Source organism: Arvicola amphibius, chromosome 1 (genome assembly GCF_903992535.2).
Source record: "Arvicola amphibius chromosome 1, mArvAmp1.2, whole genome shotgun sequence".
NCBI classification, from domain to species: Eukaryota; Metazoa; Chordata; class Mammalia; order Rodentia; family Cricetidae; genus Arvicola; species Arvicola amphibius.
This window is the reverse complement of record NC_052047.1, coordinates 174787134-174803677: the sequence shown is the minus strand read 5'-3', so window position 1 is coordinate 174803677 and position 16544 is coordinate 174787134. Positions and strand designations below refer to the sequence as shown.

At 41.9% G+C, this 16544-nt stretch overlaps 1 protein-coding gene across 1 annotated transcript; it reads right to left on the bottom strand.

The window, feature by feature from the left end:
- Positions 1–237: 237 nt before the first annotated feature.
- On the bottom strand, positions 238–15713 carry Stambpl1 (STAM binding protein like 1). The gene is made up of 9 exons (XM_038333305.1): positions 15507–15713; positions 11606–11681; positions 10219–10314; positions 7917–8274; positions 6866–6990; positions 5806–5943; positions 2281–2393; positions 915–1014; positions 238–537 (listed from the first exon to the last, which is right to left on the bottom strand). Exons 1-9 carry the CDS (start codon positions 15707–15709, stop codon positions 481–483), a joined length of 1266 nt encoding a protein of 421 aa, XP_038189233.1. The 5' UTR covers positions 15710–15713; the 3' UTR covers positions 238–480.
- Between the last annotated feature and the right edge of the window lie 831 nt (positions 15714–16544).

Below are 16544 nucleotides of genomic sequence, written 5' to 3'. Positions count from 1 at the left end.
ATTAAGAATACTCCTTGGTCTTTCAGGGAACCCCGGGCTCAATTCCTAGCACCCACATGATGACTTCCAGCCAACTGACTCAAGTCCCAGAGGATGCAAAGCCCTGCTCTGACCTTGGCTGGCACCAGGCATGTACATGGTACACATAAATACATGTGGGCAAATCATGCATACGTATAAAAATAAAATCTAAATAAAATTTTACAAATAGGTATATTGTTATTTGCAGCACAATTTATTTTCTGAGGAAATTATTTGGGTACATTAATAGGTATAGATTGAACAGCATGTGACCTCCTTTGAGACACAGCAACCCAAAAAGGAAACTTCAAAATGTCCAAGAACAATAAATATCAAAGTTTTGGTCTAAAATATATAAATATAAAATATCAGTCACTTCTGGAAACATCATAAGAAATCTAGCAGTCACACACATCCATGGCAGGTATCTGGTGCAGATGGTCGTGTATCTTGAGCACGTCACCTCAGGTCCAACACAGTTGTTTTGATGTCTTTTACTAACACATGGTTGCATATCTAGAAAAGAAAAAAAAAACAGTGTTACATAATAATGTTTAATGCATGGTTTTCTTTAGGAAAGGTATATAGAGTTCCTTACTTATTTTTTCTCTGAATTTTATAAACATTGCTGAATTGGGGTAGAGTAAACCTAACATAAACATCTGTGAGGATAATCCATGTTGTCTATACACAATGAACTTCTGGGAGAGTAATCCCTGCTGCTCAGCCAAACATTGTGGTGCTCATCTTCATCACAGCTCTCAGGAGGCAGAGGCAGGGGGATCTTTCTGAGTTTGAGGGCAACCTAGTCTGTACAGTGAGTTTCAAGGCTACACAGAAGGACCCTGTCTCAACAAAAACAACAACAACAATCATCCAGGATGTCTACTCACACTGAACAGCCTGGGGTCCTTGGTGTGAGGATGAAAGCCCTTCTTTTTACAAGTGGAAACCTCAAGCATGCCGGCATTGGTGAGCCTGAAAATGCCCGTGCTAAACATGAGGGGGAAAAGAGGCACAAAGTTAAAAACCAACTGGGAAGAAGCAAACATGCACATTCCTCAAATGGGATGGAGGAAGAAATCACCAACCAGGAATCCCCAGTAACTGTCACAATTAGCCACACCATGACTACTGTTAGATACATTGATCTTCAAGTACCTACAGGAACCCAAAGGGACCATGGGAAAGACCCCATGGGAAAGGTCATACACATGTTCTCCACCCTAGCAGATAGTTCTAATTTCTGTAAAGTTAGTGTTCTTTATGCCAATGATCAGGCAGGTAGGTGGCAGTGTTGGGCACTGTGATAAACACATCATAGACACTCTTCTAGTGTCCTTCACATTCATCCAGGACAGGCGAGGATGAAGGATGAAGAAGCTGGATCCCTGTGCTCAGGGATCCAACAGCTTGCAGGTAGAGGCAGGCTTCAAGCAATGTCTGTCTTATTCTTATGATTATAACTACTTGTAAACTGAATCCCCAGAAAATGAAAAGTCATTCCTGTGTTAACAGATCTGCAATACAAGGCCGGATGACTTGTGTGTGAAGGGTTAGAATGCTGTAGACAAGTGGCAAGTTATTTAGAGCTATTTTTAGTCTCCTTCAAAACTTTTCCCTGCCCACCTTTATGTTGACAACTATCACAGTTTTAGAAAATATTCTTCACAGGCCTTTTACTCATCGAGAAGTTACAAATGTCCTCAGACAACATCTGATCCCGACAGCACAGTTGCCCGCCGGCCTTGCTCGACCCATTCTACTTGCTGTTTCTGCCAATTATATTTGATATATGTCTTGATTTGTAACTAGCTTTGTTCTGTAAACAACAGAGCTGAATGCAATCACTTCCGTGGCGGAGTATGTTTCTCAGGGCAACTTGAATCCATGTTCCTGGGCCATGGCCACTTACATCTGGCTCAAGAATAAAGTCATTCTTTCCCGGATGAGAATGATTTGTGTTACATAATAACATTTGTATTCAGAAACTAGGAAAGCTTTGGAGGTAACTCGGGAAGGCTAGTCAATTTCTTTCATAGAACAAAGAACAGTAGAAATATGATTGCAAAGGCAACTGGGATGGTGAGCCCATTATGTGTTATCACACTAGCAGAAGGGGGACTCGCAGGCTCACTTTTGAGAAGACTTAAGACAACAACAGATTGCGGAGCTACAGGTGTACAGGAACTAGCCACAGCCCGTCTCCTGCTGAAGGGCCTCACGTCCAAGCAATCGAAGCCCTCTTGCCACACTTACTCGTTATGCTTTGGGGAGCACACGATGGCCACCGCCTCGGGCAACATCAGCTGATAGGAGCAGTGAGTGTGAAGATCCACACTGGACAGGAACGCGGTTTGCGTGGGGTGCGTCTGCAAATGGGAAGGACGAGTCTCGTGAGGGAAGCCCAGGCTGCACTTAAACCTTGCCCTGCGATTTTCATGGAGCACGTGAAAAGCACGCTTTGCTGCGGGTCGGTGAGACGGCTCGTGGGTAACAGCGTTTGCCATGCATGCTTTGATGACCTGGACTCGATTCCTGGGACCCACGGTGGGAGAGAACTGACTCCCTGAAACAGGTCCTCTGACTTCCGCATGTGTGCGCTGGCACCTGAACGCCTGCACCTGTGCGCATCACACACTATGCTAGTAATAATGCATAAACAGAGATGAATTAGGTGGAGCTGATAGAATCCCTCGATTTCTGCCATGCCATTGCTTATTTGTTTGGAGTAACTATGCCTCAGAGACAAAATTCCTAGGAGTGTATGTACTTTCCTTGTGGGAAAGGCGGAGACGGCTTCACTTACCAGAATAGAGCCTCCATTAATCTAATGAGGCAATAATCTGACTATCTCAGCCTATATCCAAGGCTCTCCAGACTAAGGAAGATGAAGCAAACAAGGCTACAGAAATCAGAAACCTGGAGTCTCGGACACTTTTGCATTCTGACAGAATTAAATATAGCACATAAATGACACTGTCTATGGCTCTTCATCCTCATAAACAGGAAAAGGGGGTCTCCAAGTTGCTGAAGGTGTTTGAGACTCATTAAGCTTATCCACTGAAAATGCACAAAGAGAAAGGAGGCTATGAACAAAATCCTGTCGTGCTAAACACCCACCCTTCCATGGAGTCACACACTGAGTAGGCTCATTGTTCAAATGCAAAGATTTAGTAGAGGAATGAGTGAGAAGGCTTGACACTGCTCCTCTGCCAGGGAATACCTTCTCTGAGAAAACCAGAGCTTTCTATATCATGGCAGAATGGAAGATGAGTTCGAAGGAACCTATGTGCTGTGGAGACAGCAAGCAAGTTGTCACATAGAAAAGTCACTATGCCCATCAATTGACTTCAGTCTGAATGTGCCCATGTAAACACCTGAGCTCTTCATTTCTGTCTCAAAGAACCGGTTCTATGCTCAGGAGGACATCTCTCCCATGGGAGCATGGTACTCCCATTGCAAAAAAAAAAAAAAAAAATGATGGTGGTGTTGGTGACAGCAACGGCAAATGCCATTTATTACAAAAGAATGAAGAACTGGGCTGAAAATGAATCGCTTTCCATGAATTATGACATAGAGTTCTCATGAAGGTTTGTGTTGTTATTATCCCCGTTCTACAGACAAGGAGACGATTGAGATAAACAGCACAGTATCTTCTAGAAGTCAAAAGAACCAGTCAAGCTAAGACATGTAAAATTCGACCCCAGGTCTGCCAGATCCGGTCAGAGTTTCTTCCTGATGATGAGTTTGTATAGCTCTAGCCCGGGATTGACTACTGTTATCGTGTTCTGTGAAAACCAGCACTTCACCGAGCTTTAGAGATGTAACCGACAGCTGTACATTTTCATCCAGTCACAAAAGCTTGACTCAGGAAAATCTAAATCTTAGAAGTCTGGAGTGATGACAAATGCATTATTTAAACAACTTAAATTCACTAGAGCATACACAACAGACACAGCACATCTTAAGAAAACCTTTGATTCCAGTTTGGGAATCGTTCATCAAGATGAACACTGACTGGCCTACATAGGCAATTTTAAAAACTACCACTTTTAGTTTGCTGTAATTCCCTTGCTATGGCTTGCGTGTGTGCATAAATGCATGTGTGTATGATATAGTGGTGTCTGTACATGTTTATGTGTGTACGTGCATGTGTTAGCCGAAGGATAATATTAGGTGTATTCCTCTATGGCTCTCCACCTTATGGGGGGGGGGAGGGGTCAGTTTTTCCCATTGAACCTGGAGCTCACTAACTTGGCTAGGTTGCCTACCTACCTGGAAATCACCAACTATCTGCCTGTTTCTAACCTCAGTTCTGGGACTCTAGGCTAATGTGGCAGACCCAGCTCTTTAGGTAGGTACTGTGGTTCTGAATTCAGGTCCTGATTTTTGCATGGCAGGTACTTGTACCAACTGGCCCATCTTTCCAAGTCTCTGTGCTATAGTTTATTTTGCTTTAAAATGCATTCTAGATATATTCTGTTAGGCTAAATAAAGACTTTAAAACAGCAATTTCTGGCCAGGCAGTGGTGGTGCATGCTATTTAAATCTCAGCACTTGGGAGGCAGAAGCAGGTGAATATCTGTGAGTTCGAGGCCAGCCTGGTCTACAAGAGCTAGTTCCAGGACAGCTAGGACGGTTTCACAAGGAAATCCTGTATCAAAAAACCAAAGAAAACAACAACAACAACAAACCTCAGCAATTTCCATCCAGTAGTAAAGTGTATTATTTATTATTAAATAAGCCAAATAAATGAGTAGCAAGTTTTTTTTTTTTAACAAACTCCTACATTCGAGGCACAGTTTATACTTTTCAAAGGGCTTTCATATGCCATCTTGTTTGCCGCTCACATCAAATCAGTGAGAGAACTCATTAGCTTCCCTGTCAGTGAGAGAACTTGAAAATAAGGAGCTAGTGGTACTGACTAAGAGTACAGAGGGACTCAAAGGCCGAGCGGGAGTAATGTCTCCCCTACCCTCCTAAACTATATCATGATAACACTTAGCAGGAGTGTGTGTGTGTGTAAGTCCACACGGCTCCCCCCCAGCACTTTTATACAAACAAATAAAATGCAAACCAAACATTGTTCATTCTTTAGGTCTCTTGCAGACGTTATTTCATTTAACACTCAGTATCTTAGGAAGTCAATTATTATGGCTCCCACTTTGTGGACGATGAAGATGCTGTTACAGTCACCTGTCAATGTTCCTACCATGAGCTCTCAGTAGAGCTGATAAACTCATGTCTATTTGATGTATAAATCCAGTTTCATATCTACAGTGGCCCAATGGATGTTAGAATCCAATATTCTGGCCCTAGTTGTTTGTTCAATTCCCCAGCCATTTTATATATGCACTTCTGCTCTGTGGAGCAGGGTACTGAATGTGTGGACCCCCTTTGGTACATGCATTGTTCAAAAGAAGTGTCATCAAAAAAGATTTATAAACTATTTAGATCCACAGCCAAAGAAAGGAGATCACCACACAGTCTAGACTCTGGCCATTTCTCTGAGATTATCTGAACCCATTAAAGGAAGGTCTACTGTCATGTGTTACCTTTCTTAGCTCTGGTGAAAGAGAAAAAGTATAGGCTACCCCTTTCAAATCTAGATGTGACAGACTCATACAAAGCCCAGCACTGAATAAACTGCTTTAAATCGGGATAATTACTTCCTCCAGGCAAATATAAAGACAAGAAACTATACAAATTCAGCTAAATTCCTGTTTGAAGAAAACAACATACCACACAAAAATAAACCGAAACCCAAAAGGCCAGACGTACATGAATCCATCCCAGTGTGAGGAGACCATGTTGATCTTGAACACTGAATAATTCCTCTACGTTCTCCATGTCGCAATAGTCTGGGCCTGCAGACTGCTTTGGCACGATCACATGGGTAATAGTGAATTCATTATGTGTCTGGAAAACAATCATCCACAAACAGTAACAAGTCTCTGAAGAGGATGTGGGATGCTTCATTATCGGCCAGCAGACCTCACCACTTGTACTACGACACTATCACAATTCAAAAACAACAGAAAAGTTGACTCTACTGAAAGTTTCGGGCATCCGCTGTTTGGGGCTTGAAACCCATTTCTGTAGTAGAAAATAAGATGGAATTAGCATCAAAGAGCAATGGGGAATGGAGTTGTTAGTTAAGAAACAATGTGTTGGTATACTAGACCTACAAAGGAAAATGTCTCCGCACAGCAAGGCTGGTTTCTGTGGAGGGACAAGACTAAGTTGGCAAATGTGTGGTGTTACTCAAAGGGAGTCCTATGCGTTGTAGGGATTGCTGTCTTGTTTTTACCAGTCATATGTAATTATGGAAAAATTAGGACTTTCTTCAAAGTCACCAGTGTTTTCCAAAATTAAAAAAAGATGGCTCTTAAAATTAAGTAAAAAGAAAGAAGAAACACATTGGGCTCTTCTTGGGGAAAAGGTACGCAAGAGAAAGAAAGGGTCTTGAAGTAAAGATCGGGAGGTCCTGGCTGGGCTGTGAGGGGTGTCATCTCCGGGCCCACTGGCCTTCCTATCCTTCTACAGCTCTGCTCTCTCCAGGCTCAGGGCCTCCTTCCCATTGAGCACAGTTCCTTACATCTTGACTTGTAATCAACCAGTTTTTTAAATGTTCTGTTTCTAGTGTTTGATGGTGTTTCTGAAATTTTAGTGTTCATTTTATACGAATTCTGAGTTAATGAACAATAACAGCTGTTTAAGGAAGTGCGTGTGTATAAGGTTAATTTCCGAATACGTATCGCCCCTCCCCACATGCTTCCACCCTGCCCTCCCTATCACTGCGACTGAAAGTGACCCTCTGAGAGATGAAACAAGACCGTACCAGTTTGCCACAGAGGATTCCACAGGTTTCTATTCCTCTTACTGTGTTTGATTCAGCCAGCAGCAGAAACTTATGGCAAAGGTCTCTTGATAAAACCACACCCCGCAGGCCTTCAACCACTAAATCTAAGACAGAGAAAAGAGAAACGTGACAGAAAACAAAGCTTGGGTCTCGTTCTTCAGCACTGAATCTCGGCGAGCAACTAAAGCACAAATTTCAACACTATCAGGCGGTTCACTTTTCATAGCTCATTTAAAAAAAAAAAACGCTGGAAAGTAAATACTGGTTAGAAGGACGGTAAACTGATATGTACGTTTCATATGCAAATCATTTTACAAGAAAGTTTATAAAGAGCCAGCACTCTTACACAACTGCCTTCTGGAACAACTCTCGCATGCGTGTGTTTTCTTTCTGCACATCGCGAATGCGCCAATGAGCCCACAGACGGACCGCAGTTCACGTGCCATGAGACGCAGGATGAATACTCCTTATTGTGTTTGTTATGTGCTACTTCTAGTCTAACGAATGTGGGCGATCCGTAAACAAAAGCACATTTTTCTCCGGAAACAATTACCAGCAAAGTAGCATGGCTGCCTACCGTGACTCTTAAATAGGAGCCTCTGCCAAAGAGAACTGCCTACTCCATTTGGGAAACTTGCTAGAGAAGATGAGACGGTACTTAAAACTAACACCAGGAACTGCTGGTGGAAACCCGCAAGGTTCACAGCTTGTCTGTTGATGAGACTGACCACTCCACTGGTCCATGATGAGGCTAAACACTGCCCTTTACTATCTGTCTATTGAGCTAGCTAGGGTCTCAGCAACTAATTTCTCAGTATCTTCTTTCTGGAGTCCCCAGTGTGTTTCCCTTTAAGATGGATGTGTGTATTGAATAAAACACAAAGAAGGAAAATAAATGCTTGGACTTCTCATTCAAAATCTCTATCCAGTAACAAACTTTGTCTGCTCCGTAATCAAGACAAGTTAGGTAGGTGGGCTGGATTGTAAAGTTAGAGAGAGAAGGTCGTGCGCCTGTGTCCTAGTCACTTACTCTGAACGGCGCTCAGAGTGGCCGCGGGCTTTAAGGCCCTGTTCACCGGAGGAGAGTGATCAGCGAAATTGCTGCCATCGCTTTTACGGGGCTGATCGGCAAATACGTTCTGGGGAGAGTTGTTCTGGTGGGTGGAAAAGCAGGACAGTCCGCTTCCATCAGTCTGCTCAGACAGCACCGGGGAGTCTTGACCTCGCATCTGGCCGCGGGCCAACTCTTGCTTCTTGAGCTGATCTTCGAAAAACAGGAACTGTTCTGACTCTAGTTGCTGCTGGCGCATCTGAGCTATCCGCTTGCGCTCCGCCTCTATCAGTCTCTGATGTTCCAACTTTTTAAGAATTTCGGCTTTGTATTTGTTCTGAGGGTATGGTTGCCAGGAAAAAAAAAGTGTTAGTTTCCAATCCAAAATCATCAAACTGAAATTAATAGATTCTTTAGTCTTCTGGGGGCGGGCCGGAGGGGAGGGAGAGACAAAGAGAAAGGAGAGAGATTCACAGGAAAATAGAAAAGTAAACACCACAGCAAAAATGCAGAATTTGATAAAGAAAGTAGTTTCTAAATCGGTCATATTTCACGAGAGGCAGCACAGAAATCATGTTCTACATTCCCGTGGTTCTAAATACTGGAATATCAATGTCTTGCCCTCCTGACCCTTCAGGGGGCTTCAAAGGATCTTGTCCCTTAGACAGCACTTTCCAATCTGGCAGCCAGTTGCCAGAAGCTGCCAGATACTGCTATTTAAATTCAAACTGAGATGAAATAAAACTAGCCATGCGGTTCTCAGGTACGCGGGTCACATTCAAGTACCCATCAGCCTCCCCTGCTGGTGGCTGCTGTACTAGAAATAACAGACAGATAGAGCATGTCCACTGTTCTAAGCTCTTTGGCATGGGGCTCCCTAGAGGCTTTCTGTATTTGTCTGTAGAATGCATATGTATGTTATGGGAACCACAGGGAAGTGGTTCCCAAAAGTGTTTCTATTTCTTCTCACCAAAAGTCGTGTTAAAAGTTAATAATCCCAACACCCAGTCCTAACAAAATATCTGGGCATTACTAGGGTAGAGGGATACCAAGGGGGTAGTAAGTTCCCCAACTGGTGTTAAAAGAAGCTTAGTGGCGAGCAATTTAAAGGTGCGGGGAGCAGAGCGGACTCACTTTATAGCCATGCTTCACAAACGTGAATCACTCTGGGCCTTGTTTGCATTAGCAATTCTGATTGGGCACGGATTCTACAGCTCTAACAAGCACCAGGGCAGGCAGGTGTTGCCCATAGTCAGAGCCTTCAGGTAGATTTAACCCTCTCCCTAGCCTTGGCTGCTGCTGCTCTACCTCTCCAGAAACCTGCACGAGAGGTAAGACTGCATGTAGACTGTGTGGGGGCACTATCGTGACCACGGCAGCACAGGGCACAGCTGTCCCATAACCGCTCCTCCCAGAGACACCCTGAAGGAGCGCCATCCTTGCTCCCTCTTCAGTTTAGCTAACCAGCCTTCCAGCGATGTCCCCCCAAACTCTGGGACTGTTAGCAGAGGTAATGAGATGGAAGAGACGCCAACAGGCGGAGAAGCTGGAGACCTCCGAAGCAAATGGTCACCCAACCACAAAGAAGCAAAGCGACACCTCTAATAATCTCTTAAGACCTAAGAATTTGCGTATGGAATCTGAGAACTCCTTAGATTTACTGGGTAATCTCCCCTTTCAATGCCTGTCAGTCTCCTTTCGCTGTGTAATAAAAATCCAGAAACTAGCATCCATTGGAACTAGGATTATGTTTCACTCACATGATTAACTGTTCTACCTTGAGGAAATGTTGACTGAACTATTTAAGAACTAAATTTAAATTTCCAAGGCCTACATAATTAAATACATCAAAACCATGCTCTGGTTTTTTTTTTTTTTTTGTCTTTTTTTGTTTTTTTTTTTTTTTTTGTCTACTTTCTGCTGCTTCTATTCATCTGGAAAAATAAATGTATCAGCCATCTGGCTCAAGGTTACAGGGGAATGACTTAGTCAGAGGCTCCATTTAAACCACTGTAGGAAGTCTATTTCCTAATGCACTCTTTATTAGATGTTTTAGGAAATGAAAATACCACATTCTTGGAGCACATGCTCAATCTGGACAGCTGCATGAATCTTTTATTAGCTTCACGTCATTACATCTTTAATTTTTAATTTAAATGCATATATTTCAAAAACTCATACAGAAATTAAATTCAAAAACCATTTTCTCACACACACACACACACACACACACACACACACACAAGAACAGTGGATAAATAAATGTGCCCATTAAACTTACTTTGCTTTGCAAATACTCTTGGTATTCTATGTTATATTTCCTTATCAGGTCCTTTTTCAATTCATCTGTCCTTGGGAAGGCAATCTCCTTCAGTTTCTTTCAAAAATATATACACATATCAATTAGTGGGAATTGCAGTATACGCTTTCCGAACATCAGTTGAGAAAGAGAAACAGCTGGGATGTATATTAGAAACCAAGTTAGAAGAAGCAAAAATAGTCTCAGGAAAACAAATCTATTCCAGGATTTCAAAATACAGCTCCTAGCAATGAAGAAAATAAACTGTGAACTGTGTTTGTGTGTATGTGTTCCCTTTGTAAGATCTCCATCGATTCTACTTGTTAGATAACCATTTTGTTTAGGAAGGTACCAATGGAGTTTCACATTTGCATTTGGAGATCTCTTATTCTTGCATTACAAGGGAGACAAAGGGTTTATAGTGGGTAGGCATTCCTACACACGTCAGATGTAAAAAGCAGCTGAGGGATCTTTCATGAGAATTCAGAGTCCCAGGCTAGTCCCAGATCTCCTGGCTTCACATCTCTAGGCACGAGTGAGGGAGTCGGGATCTCAGACAACTTCTTTAGCAGTTCTTAATGACAGGAAAGACCCAGGGAACTTGATAGGGTCCTATCACACCCTCCCTTGTAAAGGAGAGGAAGGAAAAACCTAATGAAATTGGTTCACACAGGGAGCTGATGGTCCAGCTAGGACTAGTTCCCAAGTCTCTTCTCTTGTCTCTAGCTAAACTCTCCCAGGAAAACTTCTTTCTAGGAGGCAAATGGTTACAAACCACTTAACAACAAGGCTATGTCCCAAGAAACTTATATTCCAGTGATTTTGTTACTATAGAAAAATCAAAGTATCCACTTAATAAACTAAGATGGTAACGATGTCACTAGGCAATAGAAGTTAGTGGAATCACTGTCAACTCTAGGGTTCAGGAATTGAAACATTGTCATGCACACAGCACAGGACTGTAGCTAAAATGTGGGGCTACTGCAAAAATCACCCCTGATTTCCAAAGAGTTATTCCATCCTGTGGAGAATAATACAGCAGCTAAAGGGGCTGCTTCAAGGAAGTGCATGGGAACAACTGTTCTCTCAGTCTCTGGGAAAAGCTGTAAAGGGATTCCTGTCTTACATCCGAAGTTAATGGAGCACATTCTCTTCTCTCTCTCTTCTTTTTTCCCAATGTAAATTAGACACCTTGAATGGCCACCACCACAACCACTAAATGCATTAGGGGGAAATCAAAATGTCACGGCTGATGGAATGAGGTTTGGGAATTTACATTCTTTAGAGGACAAGCCAAGGAGGAAGCTATAAATCAATCACATATACTTCAGGGCATCTGAGCCCACAGGGGAGGCTCAACCCCGTGTACCTTCATGATATCCTGCTTCTCCGGAACTTCACACTGCTGGTAATCTCGATGGCTGGGAAGCTTTTCTACAAACAATCTAGAGAAAGAAAAAACACAGCATTAGTATGCCGTGACAGCGAAAGGCCAGTGTCAGTTTCTAATGAGCATTCTTTTAAAAAAAATAATTACAGTCAACCACATTTCCCCCCAACCTCCCCAGACAGGTTTTCTCTGTATATTTGTGTGCTGTCCTGGAACTCCCTCTGTAGACCAGGCTGGCCTCAAACTCACAGAGATCTGCCTGCCTCTGCCTCCCTGAGTGCTGGGATTAAAGGATGTGCCACCACCGCCTGGCAACAACTTTTATTTAACTATGGTCTTTTCATCCACCCACTTTTTCGATAAAGGTTGGCATGCATATTATTCTGACTCTACATTATACTTATACTAAACAAAAAAATAGCAGGGCTGTGCTGGTTAGTTGTTTGTTTGTTTTTCTCAGCTTCATGCAAGCTCGAATTATCTGGGAAAGACAAACCTCAAATGAAAAAAAAATGCCACCTCCAGACTGGCCTGTAGGCCAATCTGTAGAACTTTTACTTGATTAACAACCAATGTCGGGAAGCTCAGTCTACTATGGCAGTTGGTCCTGGATTGTTTAAGAAAGCAGGTTGAGCAAGCCACGAGGAGCAAACCCATAAGCAGTGTTCCTCCATGGCTTCTGCATGAGTTTCTGCATCCAGGTACTTCCCTTGACTTCCCTTCATGATGAACTATGATCAGAAGCATTTGTTGGAATATAAACCCTCCCCTCCTTAAGCTACTTTTGGTCATGGCCTTTATCACAGCAATAGAAACAAACTCAGACAAGGGATGAGGTCAGGATCTCTACTGGCTCCCTCCGTGCTCTAGTCCTTCTTGGGCCTTGCATACTTGAACCCACCACAGCAACATCTTACTTATGTGTAAGATTTTGGAACAAGGGTATAAATCCCTTTCATCCCCGAAAAAGACCCTAACCACCTAATTCCTGAATTAGCATCACTGTCGTGTGTTTGTAAAAACTCATAATTGAAAATTCATAGCTAAGAGAGATGCAACAGAACCTCTAGCGGACATATTGAAAACAAGTTATTTGCCGGGCGGTGGTGGCGCACGCCTTTAATCCCAGCACTCGGGAGGCAGAGGCAGGCGGATCTCTGTGAGTTCGAGGCCAGCCTGGTCTACAAGAGCTAGTTCCAGGACAGGCTCTAAAAAAGCTGCAGAGAAACCCTGTCTTGAAAAACCAAAACCAAAAAAAAAAAAAAAAAAAAAAAAAAAAAAAAAAAAAAAACAAGTTATTTTCCAATTGCCCGGGAGGAAAAAGATTTAGCAGAGATGAAGAGAAAACCATACAAGGCAGGTGCCTTGCTCCTGGGGAAGGGAAGAGATGGCTTGTCTTCTGGGGAAGATGTTCCTCCTTCTTACTCTAGGATGTATCCCTGGCATGAAGAATGGTGCTAGCCCCTAAGTGATCAATATGGATTTGGAAAATGAATGCCTAGCCTTTCCTTAATAGATCATGGTAGAGTATAGACCATTTAATATGGGTACTTTGCAATTACTGGTTCACTTAATTTCTCCTCACGGCAGGGTGACATGTCACACCTAAACACAAATATAACTTCCATTTATGATATGAGACAGCTAAAGCTTGCAGAAGCTAAACAAAAGGTATTAGTTGCCAAAGACTTCAGAAACAGAGTAAAATCACAGACCCGGTGGTAGTTTGAATGTATTTGGTCCCCATAAGTTCATAGGGAGTGGCATTGTTAGGAAGGGTGGCCTTGTTGGAGGAAGTGTGTTCTTCTTGGAAAAGACTGGATGCTACACACCTTTAATCCAGACCTTGAGACTGGAGGGCACACCTTTTATCTGGACCACACCTTCTATTGGAAGTGTGTCATACTGTCGGGGTGGGCTTTGTGGTCTTTTTCCCAAGCTTTCCTGAGTATGACAGGTAGCCAACTTGTTGCCTGCAAGATGTAGGACTCTTAGCTCCAGCACCCATCTGCCTGCATGCTACCATGCTCCCCTTCATGATCAGAATGAACTGAACCTCTGAAACTGTAAGTGAAACACCCTCAATTAAATGTTTTCTTTATAAGATTGCCATGGTCACGGTCTCTTCACATCAATAAAAACCTTAACTGGGACAGACGCTCAGAACTTTCTCCTTCGTGAGGAGAGTGTTGGGGGAGTTTATACATAATTGAACCTGAAGGTGGAAAATACATGACATATTTAAAATATAATTCAGAAACTAAAACTTTTACAGCATTTTGGCCATAAATTGTGGTTAACAGCCCTCAGTTTCATATTTATTGTTCACCTTTCTGATAACCATTAATTTTTCCCAGTCAGGGTGAAGTTAGTCATTAATTCTTTAAATTTCTACTTTAAGTTTCCAAGCTTACTAACTTGGGAATTAAATATGTAAATTGTTTTTACTCTCTTCTTTGGTGGAATCCTTAAAAAACCAGTTTTTTTTTAAAAAAATATTTTATTCTTTCAACTTGAATGTTTTCAGAATAACATCCTCCCACGTGAACTACTGTAATCATAAATAAAATAAACAAATACAGAATATGAGTATTTCATGATCTCATTTGGGATTTTTAAAAGACAAAGGCTATACCACACACAGTGATGCACGCTTGCAATCCTCAAGACTTGGGAAGTAGAGGCAAGAAGAACAAGCATTTAACTCCATCCTTTCCCTGGTACATGGTATCTTTCAGTCAGTCTGAGCTACATGAAACACTGACTTCAAACAAGGAGGAAGGAAAGACTGACACGTGAGGTTGCTTTCTGAACTCCATATGTGTATGCTGTGGTATGCATGCACCTGCATTCATATATACAAATGTACATGTATGTATAGCCATCATACACATACACACACATACATGTGCGCGCACACACAGTTTTTTTCAAACAGTTCAAAATTTCAGATGGATGAATAAGTTTAGGGATCTGCTGTACAACATGGTATCATAAATAATGAACTATACACTAGAAAGTTGCCAAGACAGCAAATTTTTAAATATTATCACGATCAAAATTGGCAAGTGGGTGATATAAAAAGTTAATTAGCTTGATTTAGCCACACAGGCAAATAAAAACATAAATATGCACAACTATTTTCCAACTAAAAACAAATTAATAAAACTAATTAACATGTGGCTTTAAACTGAAACAATGAAAGGCTTAGCTTAGAGTCCCTTATTATTGTTAAGAAGGGATCCTCTAGGCAGGGAAATTACCAAACTTGTAATGGAAGTCCAAAATCATCTACGCTAACTCTAAAGTTAGGATCCATTACTAACACACATCTGAGGGGGAAATACGGTAGTTTCTGATGGATATTGTGGTGTAGCCACTCTTGCTCAATATTCGGAAAATTCTTTTGTAGATTAACTTCTTGCATAAACAAGCAAATGCTTCTCAAAAGCAGCTGCTGAATTCTGTGTGAAATGGACTGCTGTGGCCTCGGCAGGAATCACACCTCTCCTATGCTCCCCAAGGTGTCCCTGCTCTCAAACCTTCAGATCAAATCTTTAAAAAATAGATGGCATGCTCTAGATGAAGCAATACGGCTCCTGCTCTCAGAAGGCTCTCTTGCTATGGGAGGAAAATGGCACCAAATATGAAACTATAGATGTGAAGAAAGCCTCTACCCCTCCACTCCTGTCATTCCTGAGGCTCACGGAGGGTATCTCGATACATTTCAATGCATATCGACATACATAGTCCACTCTTAGAAAATGGTCAAACTGGTCTGAATATGAACACTCTCATGGTATCCAAACTGCCATGTCAAAATATCACATAAATATTGTTTCAACGTTCTCATTCTAAAGACCTCTAAAACAAGACTTACGTTATAAATTTGTTATAAAGAACAAAGGCATTTTCCAGGTTCCCTTCTTCCAAATACACAGACGCCATCCTTTCCATTTCTACTCCAGACCTGAAGTAACGGCGTGGGGTGATGTCTTCGTTAATGGAGATATTACAACCAAGCTTGCTTAGGGCGCGGACCCGCTCCTCTGGACTTAGAGAAACATCTGTATGATCAGGCATTGCAGCCAACTTTTTCTGCAACGAAACATTTAAATATTTGATTATAGGTTTTTAAAAACTACATAGCTATTTAATTCATGTAATTTCTGTACCACAAACCCAATATTAGTATACCTCCGAAAATCCTTCTATAAGAGTTAATGATAGGATCAGTGTAAGACCTATTTGCACAGTCACACCCGAGACACACATCCAGGAAAAGATAAACACTTTTATTGGTCTAAAACCTCTTCATAGGTTTCAAAGTACAATCATGTGGCATTTCTTGGGTCTGCAAGGGCTTTAGGTATAAGCATCATGTAAGTTGTCATGTTAACCATTCTGGATCATTCTTGTCACAGGAGGGCTCACATTACGGGACTCTGAGGCTCTCCAGAAAGTTGCTTACATTGAAGTTATTATTAGGATTTGGTTCTATCCCACAATATATCTAGTTTGATTGGGAGTTTCTAGGGTCTCCCTCCACTGCCACTATACAACAGAAATGACAACAAAAAACTACTGGTAACTCCTGGAGAAGCCGTTTCAGAGAAAAAGAACACACTCCAAGCCCCACCCTTGCCCCATTATTTTTCTTTTAATACAAATAAATCTAATAAACTTCCATCTAATAGTAATTGCTGTCAATTAGTTCTCAAGTGAGACGACAATAATAATAAATTATGGAGAAAAGTAATTTCTATTTCTATCTTTGAATTTTACTAATGCCATTATGTGTACTCTCAGACGTGCGCAAAGCACAGTCAGGATAACTGAGATGGCGCTGTGCTTCAGAAATGCCAGACTCGAAGCACGGCTTGTTTTGTTTTTCCATTTATTTAGGGCACAGTAGTAG